This window comes from Trachemys scripta, chromosome 14 (assembly GCF_013100865.1).
Source record: "Trachemys scripta elegans isolate TJP31775 chromosome 14, CAS_Tse_1.0, whole genome shotgun sequence".
Classification (NCBI taxonomy): Eukaryota; Metazoa; Chordata; order Testudines; family Emydidae; genus Trachemys; species Trachemys scripta.
In genome coordinates this window covers 16,971,437-16,994,592 of record NC_048311.1, presented here as the reverse complement: position 1 = coordinate 16,994,592, position 23,156 = coordinate 16,971,437, and the positions used below count along the sequence as shown (strand labels likewise).

The window sequence follows — 23,156 nt, the reverse complement described above, 5'->3', positions numbered from 1 at the left end:
ATGTGAGGTGGTGATAGGAAAACTGACAGCTGGAGACTTGATTCTACTTGATCCCCCATGTGAGAGGAGAATCATGAAGTATGAAATCATAGTATATTATTGTAAATTATATTACAGTCGCACCTAGAAATCACAACACAGATGTACTAGACACTGTACATCCATACACAAAATAAGAGTCAGGAGCTCACAATCTATGAATAGAACAGCCAGACAAAAAGGTGGGTGAAGGCTAGCATTGTCTCCATTTTACAGAAATGGAACTGAGGCACAGAGACTAAGTGTCTTGCCCAAGATCACACAGGAAGTCTGTGGCAGAGCCAGGAAGTGACTCCAGATCTGCTGAATCTCAGTACAGAGCCTTACTCGCAATTATCTTTCCTCCAATCTGAGTGGCACACAGGATCTGCTCCAAGAGATGAATATAGCTGAATTGCTCGGTAATAGTGACCATACTGTAATTACATTTAATATGCTTGTAGGGGGGGAAATATAAAAAAAAACCCAACCCCACCACAATAGTATTTAACTTCAAAAAGGGGAACTACACAAAAATGAGGTGGCTAGTTAAATTGAAATTAAAAGGAACATTCACAAGAGTGAAATGCCTGCAAGTTACAAGAAACTTTAAAAAAACACCTTAATAGAGGCTCAAACTATATGTGTACACCAAATAAAAAAAAAAACAGTAAGAGGACAAAAAACAAACCAAAACAAAAAAAACCAAACCCACCAGCATGGCTAAACAACAAAATAAAAGAGGTGGTTAGAGACAAAAAGGCATCCATTAAAAACTGGAAGTCAAATCCTACCGAGGGAAACAGAAAGGAGCATAAACTCAGGCAAGTCAAGTATAAAAGTATAATTAGGCAGGTCAAAAAAGAATGTGAAGACCAACTAGCAAAAGACACAAAAACTAACGGCAATTATTTTAAAGTATATCCAAAGCAGGAAGCCTGCCAATCAGTGGGGCCACTAGACAATCGAGATGCTAAAGGAGCACTTCAAGAAGACAAGGATGTTCCGGAGAAGTTAATTAATTCTTCGCAATGGTCTTCATTGCGGAGGATGTGAGGGAGATTCCCACACCTGGGCCATTCTTTTTAGGTGACAAATCTGAGGAACTGACCCAGATTGAGGTTTCGATAGAGGTGGTTTTGGAATAAAGTGATAAATTAAACAGTAATAAGTCACCAGGACCAGATGGTATTCACGCCAGAGTTCTGAAGGAACTCAGATATGAAATTGCAGAACTAGTAACCAAGGTATGTAGCCTATCACTTGATTCAGCCTCTGTACCAAATGACTGCGGATAGCTAATGTGGGCGGAAGTGGGGGTTGAGGGGAAGTTGGCACCTATGCTATGGATGATCCTAAGCCTCTGACTGCCAGAAGTTGGGACTGCCTGATGGGGGATGGATCACTCGATAATTGACCTGTTCTGTTCATCCCCTCTAACGTGTCTGGCACTGGCTACTGTTGGAAGCCAGGATACTGGGCTAGATGGACCATTAGCCTGACTCAATATGGTCATTCTTCTATTCTTAATGTAAATCTTCACCCTGTGAAGACCTGTGTTGCTCAGGAGAAGGGGCCAGTTATAGAGCCCAGCTGCATGTATCTGAAGATCTGATATTTGTATCGGATACTTTCTATTGTGGGTTTAGTTTCCCGTCATATTTTTGACTCTGAAGTAGCATGGTCCAAAGGTCAGTTCATATAAAACAAGCCACCTGCAGGTATAGGCTGGCACCCATGAAAAACACTAGATAAAAAATCCTGAACTCTTAGGGCTGGGACCCATATAGACCTTCTCATACTTTCAAACTCCAGCTCTTGGGTTGAGATAAAAACAGGTCTAGTAAAAAGCTATCGTCATTGAACAGGAGGTGGGAATCCCATATTGTCCCTGTCTCTCTCCAAAGTACAGGTTTGGAGCTGGAGTTTGAACCTCTAATTTGCTGCTAGTCTGCAGAGTAGCCAATGGGCTGATTTCCAAGTGTTCAGCACCACAGCCGGGGCCAGAATGTCCAGAGAACTCAGCTCCCATTTGGGCACCAAAATAAGTGGCTAGATTGTCATGTTGGGTGCTAAGGATTATTTGTTTGAAAATGCCCCTAATTTGAGGCCCTAAATCGGAGCTGAGCTAGTTTGAAAATAGGCCCCCAATTGCAGGTGCCGAGCACTTGAAAATCTGGCCCCTACAAGGGAAAAATCAGGCATAAAATTGAAAAAAAAAAAAAAAACCCTAAAGACTAAGAACCATTTCCATGAAATTAACAAACAAACCCCATGGAAAGAGAGAGACAGCCATGCACACAGTCTCCTTGGAGTGATTCATTCAGTGATCAGTGCAGTACAACTGTCTAACCAGTTAAGATGGATTCTCATGCACACATTGCTTATAAGCAGTGAAAGTGAAGCAGGCTATTCTGTCTGCAGCATGTTCCTTGTTCAGGCCGGGGGGGAGGAGAAATACAAAGCGGCATAGAGGAAAATGAGCTAGATTGCTCAAATTCTTTCCATTTTAATAATCTAATGTTACTTGTACCATAGATGAGTTTCTCTTTTTTTAATGAGGGATTTTTAACCTGGCAGCATCCCTTTAAAAAGAAATGAAGAGAATCCCTCGCACATGATTAAGGGTGGAAATCAGGAAGTTGCTGAACCTTTGTGTTGGAACTGAGGTCAAATCAGGCTCTTGCTAACAAGAGAACCAATCTGTTGGTTTCTGGAGGAACTAGTTTTCTCTCCACACTCCTACCTGGTGGTCACATTTGTTTTTCTTTTTGAGCTCCCAGGAGGGTCCCCCAAGCAGCTGCTCTCAGACTTCACTCCTGGCTGCAGAGCCTTTAGAAAGCACCATTTCTAGGAATGATATTACACCATTGTAGCAACCTGCATGGAACTTGGAGGGAGGAGAACAGGTTTCAGGAGGCACCAGGAAGTTAGCCTGTGTTCACAGGGCTAGAATGCTAGCCGCAGTTGCAGCATCTCTTAGTAAAGAGACAGTTCAGTTTTACAAGCAATGTTATCTTCTCTGTTATTACCCAGCATGAGGGACATGAAACATGGTGGCAGTGGTCAGTCTAGGTCCCAGGTCAAGGAACAGAGTGTGATTGACAGGAAAACAAAGTAGTACACAGAACCAGAACAAACAGGCAGCATGGAGGGACTCAGTCCACCAGGAAAGCTGGGTTCCCAGACAAAAAGCCTTGCACAAGCATGGAAACAGTAGAAGCTGGAACTGAGTCTGTACATAGATCTGCTCATGGGGGGATAAAGATGAGAAAATGAAAGGATAGCTTTTACTGCTCATTGGGAAAAAAGAAGTAAGAGAGGCATTGCTGCAAGGAATAATGCCTGAAACACTGGAAGAGCCGGTAGAGGTGTTTGATAAGTGCTGTGAGACCTGACAGAATGAGACTTTTTTTTTTTAATTCAAAACCAAGAAACAGAAGAGGGAGGGATAGCTCAGTGGTTTGAATGTTGGCCTGCTAAACCCAGGGTTGTGAGTTCAATCCTTGAGGGGGCCATTTAGGGATCTGGGGCAAAAATCTGTCTGGGGATTAGTCCTGCTTTGAGCAGGGGGTTGGACTAGATGACCTCCTGAGGTCCCTTCCAACCCTGATATTCTATTATTAGATATTTACATTACAGAGTGGAGAACTCAGACATCCACATGTAACTTTGGAAACATGAAAGACTCCCTAATTAAAGACAGGATTGTTTGTGGGACACACAATTCTAGTTTACAGGAGAGACTGCTGAAAGAAACAGATCTAATCGTAGAGAAATGCCTCCAAATAGCAAGCACAGCTGAACTGTCCAGGGAAAGGATCAAAGCAATGACAGCTACTAGTGCAGAACAAGTACTCAAGTTCAAGCCAAAGGAACCCAGGAAGCAGGACAAAGGCAGACTGACTCAGAATGCAGACATCATGGCCCATTGTATATACTGTGGAAAGCAACACGAAAGGCAGAAAGAAAAATGCCCATCTGATAGGCAACAGTGCAAGAGGTGTAGGGAGCAGAACCTCAGGTTTGGCCTGGCCATCACCATAACAGGTTTTTTTTATTTTTCCCCGAGTTTTTAACTCCTATAAAAATTCAGAGCCCATCACAATGCTCACCGCCTTCCGCTCCAAGTGCAAGGCGCATTTCTTTGACCTGCCTTCTCTAACATAAACATAGAGCAACATTTATATAGTATATAAAACAAATCCAAAACAAGACACTTCCCTACACACACTTCTCCCCTGAGGAGCGGATGAGAGAACAAACATTAGACATATTGCTTACTACACTGCTGAGGGTGCTCAGATATTATGGTGATAGGTACAATGTAAGAACCTAGAGAGACTAGAACATTTTAAAGGACCATGATCTGAATATGTCCCTGTACTTAAACAAGCTACAATACAATTGACAAGGACTATCATAGCCTCGTGCTTCAAGGATCACTGGGTGCAGAACTAAGTGTATTACAGGGACTGGCACCTTCATTTGAAGCATCAGGCATTGGCCACTGTCAGAGACAGGAGAGCCAATTAGGGAAGCTGTTGATCTGCCTTGACGTGGCAAGGCCTGTGTCTCCCAGTGTGGGGAGCGCCTGTAGGATTCAGGAATGCTTATTTACAGTAGCTGCAGGAGCGCAGCACTCTTACGGAAGAGAAGAGGCTTGATTCTCAGTCATGCTGAGGCCCCTTCACACGGAGAATTCAGACAGGGAGTTTTTATTTCCGCATTGTGAAGCTCCAGTGGTAGAATATTAATTAAAAGCATGTTTCTGGCCAGAAGAGTGCCTAGGAAACGTGGCCGCCTAGCACCGCGTGGATCTGTTCTCCATCTGAGTCATGTTTCGTTGATTCACCAAAACCAGGGTTTTTTTCTTTCCTGCTGCCAACACTGCAGAGCCAGCAGAGCTGAGAGAGAGCAGGATGCTTTCTCCTCTGCCTGGGACATCAGCCGCTGAACTGCCAACTCCTGTCACGATGGCTGAAGCACGACCAGCCAGACTATGAGGCCATGACTCAGATGAAACTGGGGGGCCCGATTCTCCTCTCCTGTTCACTGGTGTGCAGGCCCATCGAGAGAAATGTAGGGCCCCAGTACAATAATGTTAGCTGGGGCTGCACCCCCTCCATTTCCTTTTATTTACCTAGATGTTACAAATGTTTTTTGGGGGGGCCCCCGGGCATAGGGCCCCAGTACAGCTGCCCCTCTCCATCAGCCCTGCTGGTGTGCAGCAGGAGTATCGCCGATGGAGTGACTCTGGTGTACGTGAGATCAGAGTCAGACCCCGAGTAAGAATCGGATCCGCAGATCACAGCCGGATTGCCAGGTACCAGGCACAGCTCAGTCTGCTGGCACGCAAACTGAGCCGATTTGCCCAGGAGTCAGTGCTGGAGAATAAACCTGGAAAACTGACAACATAATCTGAACTGCCCAGAACCTCACTTAACAAGATTTTCCTATGTTCCCTTTAACCCTTACTTTACTGTGTCTCTAAAGTGCTTACCCAGCACATTTGAAATTCCTCCCTGAATCGCAGCTTTTCAATATTGTTTACTCTTAACAAATCAATGTCATTGGATTTTAACTCTTTCCTCAGGCTCTACGTATACCCATAACCCTCCTGCATTTCCTTCTCCCACGCTGCTGAGACAGGGCTTTCGAAAGGATGAGTCATTCAAGAACTGCCTCTAGTCATGTCCCTTTCTTTCTCCACGCTTGGACAGAGCTTCATTGCCTGGCAACTCTGCAGTGCACTCTTTCCTCCCCAGCACAGACTGCTGACAGCTTCGGCCTCCAGAACAGAGCGAGCAGAGTACAGGGTATCGTATCCCCAGTGAAACGGCCCCAAGTGTGAGCTTGAGCTGTGTGTGCAAACCTGCCTCTGTGCCCCTGAGTTAAGAGACATACAGCTACTACCCTTGTTTAGCGCATATCACAATTATTTGTCATCCACGGGCAGGATGAGGATTTAACTGGGGGCTCTGTTGCCTGGCTTCCCTGCCAACAACTGCATGACACAACTAAATCAAGGGAACTGAAATCTGCATAGGCCCATCAGATTCCAGCAGGGGTCGCTGGCACACCCCAGCTAAGTCATCAGCAGACCCGACAGTTTGCATACTTTGCTAGTGACCCTTAGGAAGGGGCCAGGCTACTGGAGGTTAACTAGAGCTGCTGCATCTGTGGACTACTGTACCAGGGTCTTTCCTGCCCTTGGCTCCCTTGAATATCAAGGATCAGCGTGGATAGGAGGTATTGCACCCAGAGTTAGGTGGGCTCTTTGCTACAGTTAGCTATTGCATGTAGATTGCATGAAGTGTCTTGTATTGAGTAGTTCCCAAAATGAGCAGGGGCTCCAGGGAGCGGAGATCTGGCACTTCTCTTGACTAAAAAGAGCCTCAGAGCACGTGACTGGGGCCAGAAATTAAAGTCCAGTTTCTTGCCAGCACTCCTGTTTGTCCGGCCCCCTTGTCCTGGGAAAATATCAGCGCAAAAGGAAAGCAGCAGCGGATTTAAAAGATCGGTTCAGTGCTGGGTCCGACTGGCCCTGTTCTGCAGAACTTGTCCCATTCCCTCTGTTGTTTATCCTTTGCCTGGCCGAGGCCCGTGCTGCAGCGATAGAGGATTATCCACGTCGGAGCACTGGTATTACTGACACATACACACTCCATCCTTTGGGTCAAGGGCAGCTCCCAGGAATGCTTTGAAGTGGCTCAAAGCAAAGGAGGGAATGTGGGGAAGAGAGGGCAAGAGAGAAGGAGCGCACGCGTCATCCGAGCTGCCCTTATTGGAAAAGGGCTGGGAGGGGGAGAACGCTCCCGCAGGCCAATCTCAAGCTGGGAGCGCTCTCAATTCCCATTGACAGCAATGGCAGGAGTTGCGGGTGCCCAGCACCTACCAGGATCAGGCCCTTAGGCAATTGCAGCTGGTCTGTGCTCCATCAGGGTTGGGCTCTCTGTCGAGCACTGTTACACACCTGGCTGGAGTATAGAAAGGCCTTCCTGGTGGTACTTCATGGCACAGACAGACAGCAGAGGAGTTACAGATGTCTCAAGGTCTCCAACTGCAGAGCCCCACAGTCCCCCACTCTCACCCCCACCCCTCCCTTGCTCGACTGCTTCCTCTCGTCCTTGTGGTTTTCTTTCCAACCCTGATGCCCAGTAGCGTGGTGCTGCTTGCCTCACCCCACCCGGTTGCTGCTTTACCCAGGCCAACTCAGAGCGGCCAGAAGAACATGCAGGCTCCAGAGCAGGTAAGAAGCAATCTGCTCTCCACCCCAGCACACCCCCTGGCCCTGAGCAGGGCGGGGAACAGGGAAAAAGCCGGGAACCACACACTGAGTTAATGGCTGCAGAGTCCCAGCCCGTTCAAAGCAGCAGCCCCTGCACCCCTGGTCTTTCCAAATGCATTGGGATGCCTTTGCTGGAGGGCCTCCTGTCTTCTCTTTGGGACCCTCAGAGCTCTGTATGGACTCAGCCCTAGTCTCAGTCTCTGGGCTCAAGCTCTAGGACAAACATTCCCCCATCCCCACCCGTGGCTTTTAATAATGAATAGTTGTCAAGGCCTTAGCCACTGCTCAGCATCAAGTCCTGCAATGCTGCAAAGCTGCTTGCTGAGCCAGGGTTACCTGACGCCTTCTGACCAATCGGCAGCAGTTTTGGGATTAATCTCTCGGACATGCGCCATTAGTTGGGGTTTGCAGGGAAGGACAGGAGTTGGATGTATCCGGTTTAGTCGCCCTTCTCTCCCCACCCCCACCCCAATCCCAATCCACACTCTTCACTAGCAACTTGAAGCCGAAGACATGCCAACTGCATGAAATCAACCCCCTTTTCCAGGGTTATACAACCAACCCCAGCTCAACGTGGGAACACATGCAGCCAGGAGGCCCTGTCCTAGCAACAGGAGACTCCTGACCTATGACCGAGTCTCTGTGCAGCAATACAAGCATTATTGGAGAGGAAGATATTGTCTTTAACACAAGCTTTGGCATGCCAAGAGAGCTAAACCACAACACACAGCCATATGAACTAAGCAGCCAACCTCCAGGATCTAAAGGCATCCTTAAATCAAGAGCCAGGATATTTTCTCTCCCTGACTCCGAGTCCTGAGCTAACAGTCTCAGCATTCATCTGCCTCACTCGGTGCAGCAGATTGGAAAATAAAAAAAAAAAGAGAGAGAGAGAGAGAGCAAGGGAGAGATTCAAATGAAATCCAGACCCAGAAAACGGTTTCTTTCTCCCACACCCTCCTCTGCTTCTGTTGGAAACACAGTCTGTCTGGAGAACTTAGGAGGATGAAAAAAAAAAAGCAGAACATTATAAAAAATAAAAGGGACCATTGAAATCAAACCAGAGCTTGGCTGGTTCTTCTCTTAACATGCAGACACTCTGGAGGAAGTGGAGGGGGAGCAGAGGAGAGTAACAAAACAGCAGAGATAAAACGATCAATAGCCTACCTGAAATGCGGTCCCTCTCCATTACTACGGGATATATTTAGCATCCGCGTGTCACGCCGTCCCTTTTTTCGGTGGCGTCCCCTTCTTTCACCCACTCTCCCTCCCTCCCTCCTTTCCTTGCCTCCTCCTCCTCCTCCTCCTCCTCTTCCCAAAAAAAGCTCTTTGTCTGGTCTAATTTCTTCAATCTGTTGCAATCATGAATGCATCCAAATTACCACATTTCCATGTGCTGATCATATGTTTGTGCTCCAAACTGAAGTAGCTTTGTCTCTTTGAAATGAAAAGAAAGATTGAGGCAGAAAGGGAGAGAAAAAAAAAAAGAGGGGAGGTACATGACCCGCAAAATCAACAACCCCCTGAAATACTCCAGCGCATGTAGACGATGGCAAAGCCCAAGTTCTCCAGAGCACAGTCTTAAAGCTGCAGCATGCGCAAATCCAGGAGACTGTGGCCGTCTCCGCGGCTGACTCCTTTTAGTATCCACCAGGAGATGCTTACACAACTTGACTCCTTGGAATAACAGAGCAACACATCCAGCTTCTCAAATCTCTCCCTGCTTCCCCAGTCTTATTTTGTTGCTATTTCCTCTATCCCCGGCCCTCCTCCTTCGGTGGCTAAAGCATTTTAAAGGACTAAGATCCTGCTTGTTCCCCCACCCAGCCAGGTCTGAAGTTTCGATTCATGCATAAACTATTCCGCTGATGAAGGCTGATTTCATCCTCAGGCAGGGCATCACGGTTTGCCTGCTACCAGGAAGGACCCGACTGCTACACATGTTTAGTCTCCCACCAGAGCCCTGCTGGAGAGGTTTACTGCTGAATCTTGGCAAGCAGTCCCTGCTTCTCCTTCACATGAACAGCCGGCGATGCCAGGCCCTCCCCTTGCTACATAAGCGATAAGAGAAGAGATTTCTGAAGCCAGCTGGAAAACGATAGTGAAACCTCCCCTTCTAACCCAGCGGTGACGGGAGTCAGGGGCTGCCCTGTCATCCTCGAATGGACAGAGCTGGGCTTCAGAAAGCACCTTTCACATACTCCCTTCCTGCACCGCGATGAGATAGGGGCTGGCAGTGCACTGCGTGGGCAGAGTAAATGGTGCAGCCATCATGAGCTCATGCGCCAGGCTGGACATTAGAGCTGCTTCTGTTGAGGGCAGGAAGGGGGAATGCTGGCAAGGTCTCTGGGGCTGGAGGCTCCTCTTTGTGGAAACTGCCACCTGGACAGCTGCCAAAGCCAAGCAGAAGAGACCTTGGTTAAGCACCTCCCCCTGAGAGAACACCTGTACCAGCTCAATACATACTGCCTGGGGCCTCAGCATGGGAATAAGGCCACCCCCCTGATGGGACTTGAACCCACAGCCTTCTGGCTCTGTAGGGAGCGAGCTATGCTTGCATCTTCTGTTACTGCAGCAAGCACACTGCTCGCTACCCAAGCCACAAGCCGTTCTGTCCACGGGACACACGGCCTTGAATGACCCAGGAACCGTCTCTGTGACTGCAGCAGATCCAGAGGATGGCACTAAGTGGTGAAGCACAAAGGGTACCAGCAGCCGACACGACACTCATCAGCTGGGCAATGAGAACACTCGGCTAATTCCTCAGGCCGTGAGTCAACTGGCCAGATGTAAGGGCCCCAGCCCCTCCCCTCTGTGCATGCAAGAGAGGCCCGGCCCCGCAATGAGAAAGCAGGGACTACCACTAGGTGGCAAGGAATGGAAAGCCAGTATTGTTATTCACCTGTCGCACGGGTGTTCTTTGTAAAGCGTGGTGCGCCAAAAAGCCAAACATGGCTGAGAACTTAAAAACGGGATGGTAACAGGCCATGACTCCCAGTGCTGCTTCAGCGTGGTGAGATTCCAAACAAATAGAGCTCTCAGCCAGGTTCCTTACTGTTTCCATCGCTTCACACGGACTCAACAGACATTCTAGGCATCGGGGGGAGGGGGAGCACACACCGAGGGACAATCCTGGAATCTTCTTATATGGATTATTATTTCTACTACAGTAGCACAGATGCCCTGATCAGGGATCAGGGCCCGATTGTGCTAGCCACTGTACATGCACCTATAATAAAGACAGTCCCTGCCCCAAAAAGTGTACAATCTATATGGAAAATTATGTGTATTGCAATAGCATCAGACACATGCCCCTTAGTAATGTGGACTATGACAGAGGATTAGCTCATGATTATTATTCGTATTGCAGTGGCACTTAGGAGACCTGATCATAGCCCAGGACCCCATTGTGCTAGGCACTGTACAAACACAGAACAAAAAAGACAGTCCCTAAGCCATTATCTGTCTGGATGAATAAGCTTCCCATGAAAGAATCATTGGATTAAGAGTAGCAGCCGTGTTAGTCTGTATCCTCAAAAAGAACAGGAGTACTTGTGGCACCTTAGAGACTAACAAATTTATTAGAGCATAAGCTTTCATGGGCTACAACCCACTTCTTCGGATGCATATGGGTTGTAGCCCACGAAAGCTTATGCTCTAATAAATTTGTTAGTCTCTAAGGTGCCACAAGTACTCCTGTTCTTTTTTCATTGGATTAAGGGAGCTGTCAAGAAACGTATCTTGTTTTTTCTGGGTTGAATCTACTATCCATTGGTTTATGGCAGCAGTACTAAAAAATCCCCCAAAGTTACACATTTTCTAACACGTGGATGATGGAATCTGGTTGCTGCCAAAGCCAGAGAGGGGAAGAAAGGAATTGCTGCAGGGGATCAGACCAATGGCCCCTATGGCCAGTGCCAGCTGCTTCAGAGAAAGATGCAAGAAACCCTGCAGGAGCAGTTATGGGATAACCTGTTCCCATGGATAGTTTCCTTCTGACCCCTATAGTTAGAAGTTGGCTTATGCCCTGAAGAGGTAGGGATTAGATTCTTTCTCATATTCCTTTACTATGAGAATTCTGGATATTCTTGCGGCTCATATAATAATAATCTCTAGCTTTTCTACAGCACTTTTGCACCAGTACATCTCAAAGGAGGTCAATATTATCTCCATTTTACAGAAGCACGGATCAGTGACAGTCACCCAGCAGGTCAGTGGCAGAGCCAGGAACAGAACTCAAACTTCCAGAATCCCTGTCCAGTGCCCTATTCACTAAGGGTACGTTGCCTCTCAATGTCTAGAGGAGAATAGGTGATGCTTCTCCATCCACAAAGAGCAACTCTGTACTTCCTGTCCGAAATGTAAAAGGGTAAAAAGCTGTAAGTGTCGCATAGCTACATGCAGCACAGAATCCAATCCATTCCCTCCCATAGGGAGTCTTCATTGACAGTCTCTCCATGCAGGAAGCCAATTGAAAGCTACAGAGGAAAGGAAAGGTTAAGGGGAAATATCGAGAGAGGAAATAGATGAATGGGAAGGAAGGAGAGATGCAAAGCAGCACAAATGTTGCAGCATATGGGTTTTAACCCATCAAGACCTGGATGGCTCTGGACCTGCCAACCCGAGACGTCGTCTCTCACTGCATGCTAGCTGCAGTGGGTACGGCAACCAGTAGCTACTAGCCAGGTATTCTATGTGTGGGATTTTCTTCCTCCCCTCCCCTAGGATTGGAAATAGCATGGATCTAGTGACTCATGGTTGTTGGGCAGGGGCTGCTGTGCCAAGGGGTGGAAATTGGGTGCTCCAGTTTTTTCCTTCTTGGTTTGGGAGAGTTTATGGAGTTTGCTTTTATTTGCATTCATATTTGTATTTTAAACAGCTGGCAAAGGGGCCTAGAGTCCTCAATCGGTGCTTTATGATGTAGGAATTGTATAAATCTAAATAAAGTAAAACAAAATACATAGCAATTGCTAACAGCACCTGTTGGTGAAAATGTAGATTTTTGATTATTTGTTTGTTTTTGCTCCTTTGCATAACACTGAAGCGTCTGAAAGAACGCCACTAAGACCCCAATGCGTTTAAGAACGTGCTTATGTATAAGCACATGCTTTGCTGAATAACTGTTGTACTCATCCATGACCTTAAGATAAGCATGTGTGTAAATGGTTTTCTGAAGCGGGGGGTGAGGGGTGGCGCTAATACAATAGCTGCTGTGTGTTTCAATAATTTCTAAGGAAGAGGTTAGTAAAACGTGATCTGGTGACGGGGCTTCTCACTGATGCTGTTATTTTAGGGATCTCCAGACACTTTAAAATCAGTTGTCCTGATGGAAAGCACTGGGGAAAGAGGGGCACTGAAGGTCACAGGGATCTGACATCAAATGGAGCCACTCTGATTAGGGCTGTGCACAGTACTGACCATGAAATGTGGATCTCAAAATAAACGGCTTCTGCATCTCATTTTGAATCCATGAAAACTGGCCCTTATTTTTGAGAACAAAATTGACATTTGGGACTTTTCAATGTCAGTAGGACGTGGACCATACTTGGAATTGCTGATCCTTGTGAGAAACTGGCTGTTCTGCAAATATTTTATGAAAGCCAAAATCAGGGTTGGGTCTGTGTGTGTGTGAAGTATCCCAGAACAAAATGGCGACTGTTGCATTGTGATGACCTTTTAGGAAAGCCCTAATCCTGGTGCTGTGTCTGCCCCCTGAGAGACACTGACCAAGTGCAGGAGAGGCCTAGGACTTTATGGATTGGCCGCTCCACTGGAGGTTTATCTGATGGTTTTCTTGTGCCTGGACTTTTTTTAAACATTAAAAACCCTTGTTAAAAAATACAGGTGGAGTCACAAGGCCCAGTTGGTGGCACTACACAGGGCCAATAATAGAGCTGTGTGAGAGGGCAAATTAGGAGCAGCCTTTAGGGAAGAACTGTTGACCATTTTGAAAATTGCCTCCAGTTCCATTTGGGGCTGGGAAGCTTAAACAAATAGGAACCTTGATCTCCCAGCTTCCTTTGCGCTTGCTGAGCCAGTCGGGGGCGGGGGACAGCGTGTGGCTTCCATGCTTTAGCCTCCCCCGCAACCAGCGTGTTTGCTATTTACGACGGGCTGCAGACACAAGGCATCTCTCTCCGATGGGGCGTTAGGGAGGAAACGGCAAGCAGGAAAACAAACAGAATCCAATTAGAGGCTAGAGTTTGGGGTTTATATATAGCATGTCTTCCACACCCGAGTCAAGAGACCCTGGAGCACATTGCAAGGCAACCAGCTGGGTGCTGGCAGTGCAGCGACTCTGTGGACAAATAAAGCAGCCATTATGTGGTCAGCGAAAGCTCACACACAGCTTTGGATGGTGGATCCCATTGCACCGAGACGGGACTGTTAGCCAGGACATTGAGATGATCCAGTACATATCGGTTCTTTAATTACCAACTTGGTGGCCACCACAGGGACCTTGGGATGAGACATGGAGAAAGTCTATTAGCAGGTCCTCCTGTCTGGCTCTCTAGGTTTCCTAGCATGCGCATCACCATGACACCTGGCTGCCTGACACAGAGGGGCTGAGTTCCTCCTTTCTTTCAGTTAAGGAGAGAATTATTTTCTAGCACAACTGGTGCTCATATGGGATGAGTCCAAGGGCTACAGTCTGAGCTTTTTAAAGCTGTCTAGGTGGCTTGGATAGCCATTAAAATTAATGGGATTTGGGCATCTACATCATTTTGGGGGGAGGGGAGTCTGTAAACCCATATTATTATGGGCTGTACTGGAGTCGCATGGATTTTAGAGTAGCGCAAAGATCACCTGGTTGGGACAGTTTGCTTCAATCCCCTTCTTCCCCAGTGAAGCTCCCAAGAGTCCATCCTTCCTGACACTTCATTATTCCTACTGTAGCCGCACCTACGGCCCCCAATCAGCCCCCAGGGCCCCAATGCACTAGGTGCCACACCAGCAAGTGACACAAAGTCTCTGGCACACGACACTGCCACTCTCCCTCCCTCCATCTTCTTCCCATAAAACACTAACTGGGTTATATTGCTCCAGTTCCTGCTCCTGCCCCAGCACTCAGGCTGCTGGCAAGGGAGTATTGCATGCGAATGCACAGACTCCAGGCCCCTAGGTTGGGCTGCCATGGATTCAGCTAGTTCCTTTACTTCTCAGACATCCATAGTACCTTGGAGTCTGGAGCACCGGAAACGGGAGGAAATTCAACAGTGTGAAGCACAAGGCCATGCACTTAGGCTCCTTCTGGCCTTAAACTCTCTGCGTAGTGGCCTGGAAAGCAATGAAAGGAGGAGAGGGCAGGAGGCAGGGGGGTTGTGGATGAATGTGTTTGACCCACACTATGTGCAATGGAACATGTCTGGCTGTAGCAATACAGATTCAGGTGTGGTGTGATCCCTTACACCAGGGCTGGGCCCATTTACACCTGGGCTGAATTTGGCCCATGGAGTCGTCAGGTTAGATCAGCATCCACTGAGCATTTGTTCCAAGAACCCCCTTCTCGCATGAATAATTTGGCACGTCCTTGGCGACGTGAAGGTTGGGGAGGCTCTTAATGGAATTCTACCACTCCTTTGAAAGGTGGATTCCGGACAATCATCCCCTCTCAGAGATGTTGCTGAATCATCCCTGCCAGAGATGACTTATCCCTGGGGCTCCTAAAAATGCTTCTGAAGACCAGATTGCACCAGGTGCCATGTATTTAAAATATAGGTTTACAATGAGGGAGGAGGAGAACCCCAGCTACCCCCCGCTAGGTCTTGAGATTCCCCCTGCCCCTCGCCCCTTCCAGTTATACAGGCTGAACGCGGCACTGCTCTGTCAATAGCCCCAGGAGGACAAACATCCCCAGCACATGGCTCTTTATAAACCTTTGTTTGACAAGTGCTGCTACTTCCCTCCCTTGTTATTTTCGGGAGAAAGCATATTTGTTTGAAATAGGAAAACAAGTGTGTACATTTCCTCAGCTCTTACCTACCCAGCCCTGAGATCACAGGCACGCCTGATCACAGGCTTATCATCGGCTATGGGGGGACATTTTAGTGGCAGCCTCTTGTTAAATATTAGCAGCATTTGCTTCATGTCCCCAGGCCCGGATGGAACATTTATTTAATGCTCTCACAAACTGGACTCGATTTCACTTCCTGCTGCTAGCAGCGTGTGTGTCTCTTTAAGAGGAGCTGCTGGCTAGAACTCTGTTCCACCCTGGCTGATTCCCTTCGAAGGGCAGGAAATCCCCAGCATATCCTCTCCAGCCTTTCTGCTCACACTTCAGAATTAATGCGCGGATGTATTAATAGCTGCTGGCAACGCAGAATGAAAGGGGAGGCGGCACAACTAGATTCAGGACCTCGTGGGACCTGGTTTCAATTCCTGAGCAGTGTGAACTCTACTAATTCATTTCTGCTCAGCTTCCCCTCCTCACACCCAGCCCTGTCTTCTCAGTACCACCCCATCTCCTCTACCCACCCAACCCAGCACCTTGCTCGAGTGTCTAAAGGGCTGGGACGCTTCCCTCCCCCCGCCCCACACTGAGTGGCTGATGGGACAAAGCACAGTCCTGCGTTTGATTGCACCTGGTCCTCTGCTGGATGAGGATCTAGCTACTGTGATCTGTGCTCTCATCCCCTCCAGGTCAGGTCACTGCAACGGCTCTGATCTAGGATGGAGAATGAAAGCCACAGGAGAGCTACTAGCCTAACCTCTACAATGGGCATCACCCTATCTCTTACGCAAGGAAAGCAGCTGATTGCACCGGGCTCCGCACACTGCATGGCTCCCAGTTCATTCTGAATACAATTCAAGGACCCAGCTCTATTATTAAAGGCCCTTCTTAATAAGCCAGGGCCTTGGCTTCCTTGGCAACTGTCCTCCCTCTGCAACCCAGCAAGGCAGCCCTGCCCAGGTGAAACCTACGACTGTCCCAGGTGTAATGATCAGGGAGCAGGGCTGGCCGCATAGCTTTTGCCCTACAACAACAATGTGAGTAGCCAGACACCTATGACAGGTTTTCTGAATGCAACACAGTCAGATGCCACTGTGGGTCAGATCCTCAGCTTGTGTAAATCCAAGTAGCTCCACTGAGATCAACAGAACTATCCTGACTTACAGCAGCTGAAGATCTGGCCTGGTGAGATCTTGGTTTCCGACTTCTTACAAGAACAGCTTTCTGGGGGAGGGACTTCCCTTCCCACACATCACAGTGCATAGGGCACTCTCCTGAGAGGGGCGTTCCTGGGTGCCACCCTTCCCATCTTTTAGCCAGTGCGGCCACCTCCAGCAGTTTGCCCCGGCAGGATGGATTTCACTGCTTTGTGCCACTGCATTATTCCAAGGGCCATCATCGCGTTGCCAGGCAACACCACAAAGAAACTTCGCCATGGGGTACCATAGCAGGATGCTATTGCACTGGCCCAAGGGAGCCTCTGGGTCTCGTCAGTGGTCTTTCAGGTCCTGCTAGCAGAAGAGACCCACCTGTTAAAATAGGAACTATGCTGCAAAAGCCAGGCTGGGTTGGCAACACTACGGGGCTTGCTAAGAGTGGCAGAATCTTGAAGGCCTGGGCAATTCTCAGATCATCAGGCCTGCTTTTAGGCACAAGGAATTCAACTGGAAAAATTCAGGCCAGCAGGAGCTGATCCAAGTCCCATGAGTCAGAGATGTAGTTTGCTACCTGATCCGCCCCGGCACCCACAGGAATGATTTTCATGGTTCCCAGAATTCCATCCACATCTTTTAGTGCCTCGCAGCTCAGCGTCAACTGTCCACAGTAGCTGATCCCCTGCTTCCATTGCAGAGTAAACAGCAAAGTCATCCAACCAGAACGATAAGGACACGAAGAGAGCGGCTGTGTTCCCATCTCTTCTGCAGCCCTGCTTAGAGGACAAATTTAGAGGTGGGTAAATGGACGCTCTGTGCCTAAGATACAATTAGGGGTTTCGATAAACACTAGACGGTAGCCGGATGTTCCTGCCTTGGAGGCTCACAGCATGCCTGTGGTGTGAAGCCAGCAAGATTTCTCCAAGCAAGCCAGAGTCCTGGAAACTGCCACTTATCCCCGGCTGACGTCAAGACACAGGACTGCCGAGGAGGGAAGAGAGAGCGCGGAGAGCCCATCAGCAGGTCTCACAACAACCAGCCCTTGAGAAGAGTTTGCAAACTGCCATTGTGGAGGTGAAAAGAAGTGGGAGAAAGCAATAATGGGAGCAAGACAAACATGTGCAGCGAGGGGGATTCCTGACTAAACATAGCTACCTAGGAACTAGCACCAAGCTCGCTCAGACAATGGCATGCTAGTCATGCTTCTCTCTGATTGAAGCCAGACAGCTCCTTCCTCGCACCTGATCCCCACTCTATGCTGCTGAATGCATTCCTGGGCTATATAGAAGAGGTGGGATCATGCTGTATCCCCCTCCCTGCGTGTACACACACACACACACACACACACACACACACACACACACACACACACAAACAAACAAAATCAACAGTACCTGTCAACACCCTGGTTGGAAATATTTCACCTCTTCTCCCCCAGACACCGGAGAAGCTGCCTGCAGCCTCGTTCTCTGCTTAGCTCCTGCGCGTGTGAAGTAGTTTGCGGTGCTTTCAGGCAAGCTAAGTGCCTTCTACCACCGCTGCCCCCCATCAAGGTTGTTGTGTTCCTCACTGGATACATATTGGCGCTGGGAGGGTTGATAATGAATGCGTGCGTCTCTCTCTCTGGGTGCACTGTGTTCGGTTTAAGGGGGATTGTTTTGTTTTGCCTTTGCAAGGGAATGAGACTAGCAAAGTAAACCAGACAAAACTAAATTCCATTGCGACTTCCTCTCCTCTCTTCTCTGCTCCCAACCCCCCGTCTGTCCCTGCTGCAGCAGCTTGCCATAGTCACTTGAAAGGACTATAGCTTAAGGAGTTTACTCCAGAGGCTGGCTGGTACTGAGACTATAAAGAACCTGATTGACGGCCTGTCCAAAGGCAACAGTATTTCAATAATGCCTCAAGGCCCCACCCCAGATCAGGGCCCTGTTGTGCTAAGCACTGTACCAACACATTGTAATAGAGACCCTGCCCCAAAGAGAGCACAGTCTAAACAGCTAAGACAGCCAAAGAGTGCGTGAAATGAAATACCACTATCCCCATTTCACAGATGGTGAATTGAATGCTTGTGGTGGTAGGGGGCAAGGGACAGCAACTCACTTCCAGTTTATATCAGATGTGTGACGAAGGGGGACTGTTCTTAATGTTTCCTCTGACTACTGTAGGGGTGCCTCAGTTTCCCCTATGCATTTCTTAAGTCTCTAGGGGGGAGATTGTTGCAGAGCAAAGGGCCAGTGCACATAAATGGCCGACACTCTATCTCCTGGCAACTAATGGCCAGGGCCCTTCTGCCCTACAAGGAGATAGCTAAAGGTGTTGAAGAACAAAGAGATCAGGTGACCTCCTGGCCCGTGAAAGAAACGAAGCCCAGAGGAGGAAGTGCTGGATGGTTGTTGTTCACATGCTCTGGGTCTAACTGATCGCCATGGTTGGGGCCAGGAAGGAATCTCCCTCCCTCCCCCCCGATTGGCAGTGACCTAGGGTTTTTTTTTTTTTTTGCCTTCCTCTGCAGTGTGAGGGTGCAGGTCACTTGCCAGGGTTATCTGAGTATATCTCACTTGATCATTGCCGGGGCCTCTGACAGTGGTGCAGCTCACTCCCTCCTGTTCTGTGCCACAGGCAGAGAACAGGTTAGTCTCCCATGGGCTATAACATTTTGGTCTCATTTCGGTTGTTGGGCTGAGTGTGCAGGTGCTGGTGGATATTGGTGGCTTGTGACATAGAGGTGGTCAAACTAGATGGTCTGATGGTGCCTCCTGGCCTTAAACTCTGTGACCCTATCATGCCAAACCCAGAATACCCCATAAATCAATAAGCCTCAAATATACCTCAATATTTTATACCACCCGTCCCACCTGGACCACCCCATATATCTAACAAACCAAAATGACTCACGATATTGGGGTCCCAACCAGAGATACTGTAAAGAGAGTGCTGAGCACTTGCCTTCCACAAGAAGTCAGACCCCTTTAAGAGGTCTCAGGTTGGGCACTCAAAACCTGAGGTGTGATGTATTGAGGACTGTGTTGGAATTGCAAGTTATCACTTTAAGAAGAGGGGGGCAGTTCCTGGGTCCTACTTACAGGGCTCAGTAGCAAAGCACATGAGCAGTGGCAGCAAAAGTTAGTCTGGAAAGAGCCAGCTCAAAGCAACATGGTGTGAGTTGTGCCTTGCTGCCTTTGGGAGCAGCCTGTTTTTTCTCTCTCTGTTTTTGGGTTCTTGTGTATTATCTGAATTCTAAAAAATAAAGTAGTTTTACATTGCAACCATCCAGCAGGAATCCTTTATGGTTTTACCTACCTTCTCTGTGTGAATGCTGTGAGTATAACACGAGGCACCCCAAATCACTAGTCACTTCTGAAACTCTTAGCCATGAACACATAAATCATTATAAACCTCACAATCCTGGACACCAGAACCCCCCTTACTGCCTGCAAACCATCAGATACGTTGGTGATGCCCACAGCCGCATGTACGTTACTCATGGTGCGTATCATTGTCAGGGGTAAAGTCAGCAGCATTGGACTCTCCCAATGACAGTGGTGAGGAGCAGCAGCACTGGCCTCCCGCGACCCACCCCCCGCAGGTTTGGCACCGCAGCTCATCTGTCATAGTGGGGCCGAAAGTGAGTGAGTGGTGCCATGACTTGGTGCACAGCTGCATCCAAACGATGCAGCTTTAGCCTTTGTTTTCTGTCCCCGCATCCTCCTCTGCCCAGTTAGGAACACAAAGAGAACACATTTCAAATGCCAGCCTGGCACTAGCGACTAAGAGGAGGGAGTGACGCATGCACATGTGGGCACTCTTTGGCACAGGGCTGCACACAGCTGGGGTAGCCCGCCTGGTGCATAAAACAAAAGGGAATAGAGACTGCCCCAGGAAATTCAAATGACCTCATATAGGAACATGTTCAAGGCAACCAGGCTTCAACAACCAGCTGTTAACTCCTTTGCTGCTGTGTCAAAGTGAAGGTCAGAGGCCCGGCCTCAAAGATTGAGCTTCCATCAGTATCACAGTCTCAGCCCCAAACACTGCAGTACCCCTAAATCTAAGCTACTGTGCTTTGAACCATTATAGCCGAATGCTTAGAAGGGCAGTTTTCAGCATGCCACTGCCACTCCAATGGAGAGTCATTCAACTTGATAAAGCACCCTACGTTTTTGCATCCTTCGGGTCTCTTGGATCTGCTAAAAAGAACTGGAAATCTCATGGCAGCAAAGTCTCTCAGGAGCCATTCGGATCATCCCTGCTTCTGGTGAGACTGGAAATGCTATAGTTATAGCCTTGATCACCTGATGTTGGCAGTGGCCTGTGAAAATGACTAAATGAAAGTTAAAAGTTGGGGTCATCTGAAGCTCTGGACAAATGTTTAGGTCGGGTTTTGTTAACAGCATTGTCTCACCTGTTTCCTAATTCCAACCGATCTCTGAAGTTAACCCTTTCACTGCTTCTAGGCATAAAGAGAGTGACGATGGTCCTATGGGGGAGGCAGGACCCTAGCGTCAGGAGCCCTGGACGCTAGTCCCCACTCTGCCATGAACTCACATGGCCTTGGGGTATTCGCTTACGCCTCATCTTTCAAAAGTGTGCGCTCATTTTGGGTTGCCTCCATTTTTGGTTGCCCGACTGGAAACAGCTAAGGTGTAAACACCCACAGCTCCATTCACTCAGCCCCTCTGACCAGCAGGCCATACATGGTTCCATTTAACATTAAGGCATCCCAGATTCACAGACCCTGTAAAATGTTTTGGCCTCAGCATCCCCAACTGTACAATAGATCCTTTCCTGTGGGATCTCTCACAGTGATGCTGCCATGAGATTTCCAGTTCGTTTTAGCAGACCCAAGAGACTTGAAAGATGCAAAAATGTAGGGTACTCTATCGAGCTGAATGAGTCTCCATTGGAGTGGCAGTGGCATGCTGAAAACTACTCTTCTAAGCATTCAGCTACAATGGTTCAAACCACACTATCACAGAATCTAGGATGGGGATATTCATTGCCTAGTGTAATGCCATTGGCTTCAAAGGAGTTACACCAAGGATGAATTTGCTCCCATACATGTAGTGCATTTTGAGACCCCGTGTGGAAGGTGTTACAGATATGTCAGGCGTTGTTACTCTTCTACCGTGTCCGGACCTCCAGTTGGAGCGGTCACACGGGATGAGTAAAGAATGGTGTTCCTAGCCTCTGTTTGTCAGAGGGTGGAGATGGATGGCAGGAGAGAGATCACTTGATCATTATCTGTTAGGTTCATTTCCTCTGGGGCACCTGGCATTGACCACTGTTGGCAGACAAGATACTGGGCTGGATGGACCTTTGGTCTGATCCAGTATGGCCGTTATGTTCTTATGTTCTTGCACTTCCTGAAGCAACGGGAAGTGAAGCCTGCTCTGCTCTCAAAGGGTTTGCTGGCAAACTTTGCTAGGGTAGACAGTTTATACCAGCAAAATGTCCTTTTATCAGCTTATCCCAGTTCCCCTAAGCAAGACAATGATACCAGCAGAAGGATCTTGCCACTATAACAGTAGCTACACTTGGGCTTTTGCTAGGATGGCCAGGTCAGCAAAACACTAAAATAAAGAAATAAAAATCCCTTCCCCAACTGACCTAGCTATGGCAGCAAAGCTCCCAGTGCAGCCCAGGCCTGAGGATGGCTGCACAGCAGGTGCACTGGAAAGAACGTCCCCCAACGAGACACCTTGATGAAGCTGGTGAACCACATTCTAGAGACAAGGGCTGGACATTTGTTGTGCTGACCTGGCCATCCTAGCAAAAGCCCAAGTGTAGCTGCAGTTATAGTGGCAAGATCCTTCTGCTGGTATTGTCTTGCTTAGGGGAACTGGATAAGCTATACCGATAAACGGACATTTTGCTGGTAGGGAATCACGGTTAAAGTTTTACATTTGCAGGTAAAACATTTTCTCCCTGCTCCATCTATAACTCTAGTCCTCTTGCTCTTTAAAGCCGTGAGATAACAGCAGTAGCTCTGATAAGGAGTTGCCAGGCCTGGGAAATACTGTCAATTGGAACCTAGTTCAGCGAAGGCCCATGAAAAATGACTCCTCCTCTGACCTACAGAAACATGAAAAATCTTAATGGTGGGGGAAAGGATTGAGTTGTTCTACGATTTTCATTCGCCTGGAACTTGAATATTTTAAAAAAATGTCTCTGAGCTTAGGGATGGATTTCGCTGCCTAGGGCAGTGACTTTATAGCACTAGCTGTGGACAGGAGCTGTGAACCCCCACGACAGCACTTAGGCCTGACCTGCCTTAACCTCTCTAGTGCCTCCACTCCTGGGTCCCTCCCACAGCTATGTCAATGCCACACTTTGTGGTGAAGGGGATTTTACAGGGTCTGCTCAGACTTCAGTAGAGAACATCAGCCTTTCATTTTGTCCCCAGCATCAGTCTCATGAGGTCTTTGAATTAAGTTCTCTGGAGGCCCCTACTCATGAGATGCCATCCCACACTCCCTCACCTCCGATCGCTCTTTCGGTCCCTTTGTCCCTTAACCCACCCAAGGTAAGAGGGGAATGAAGGGTAACAGGACTTGGGCATCGTGCTTCTTGCCTTGTGTCCAGTAGGATCATTTTGAGAGTAAAAGACAAACCGCTCGACTGAAGGTTTTCATGCTGTCGGCGAGGGCCCTTTATAATGCAACCCAGAGAGCTGGGCCTGAGTTTTGTGCTTCTCTAAATTATGCACTGCGCTTCCAAGCAGCCTCAAGATAAACTGCGGTCG

General features: G+C 48.2%; 1 protein-coding gene across 2 annotated transcripts in view; it reads right to left on the bottom strand.

The window, feature by feature from the left end:
- Positions 1 to 23,156, bottom strand: part of SEPTIN9 (septin 9) — a 250,303-nt gene that overhangs the window by 177,571 nt on the left and 49,576 nt on the right. Inside the window, exon 1 of one of the 2 annotated variants that reach the window (XM_034789890.1) lies at positions 8,477 to 8,585. The exons of the other annotated variant lie outside the window; for it this stretch is intronic. Coding sequence (XP_034645781.1) covers positions 8,477 to 8,498 — 22 coding nt within the window. The 5' untranslated portion in view covers positions 8,499 to 8,585. Of the gene's footprint in view, positions 1 to 8,476; positions 8,586 to 23,156 lie in introns of those variants that run through there. 2 annotated transcript variants of the gene reach the window in all.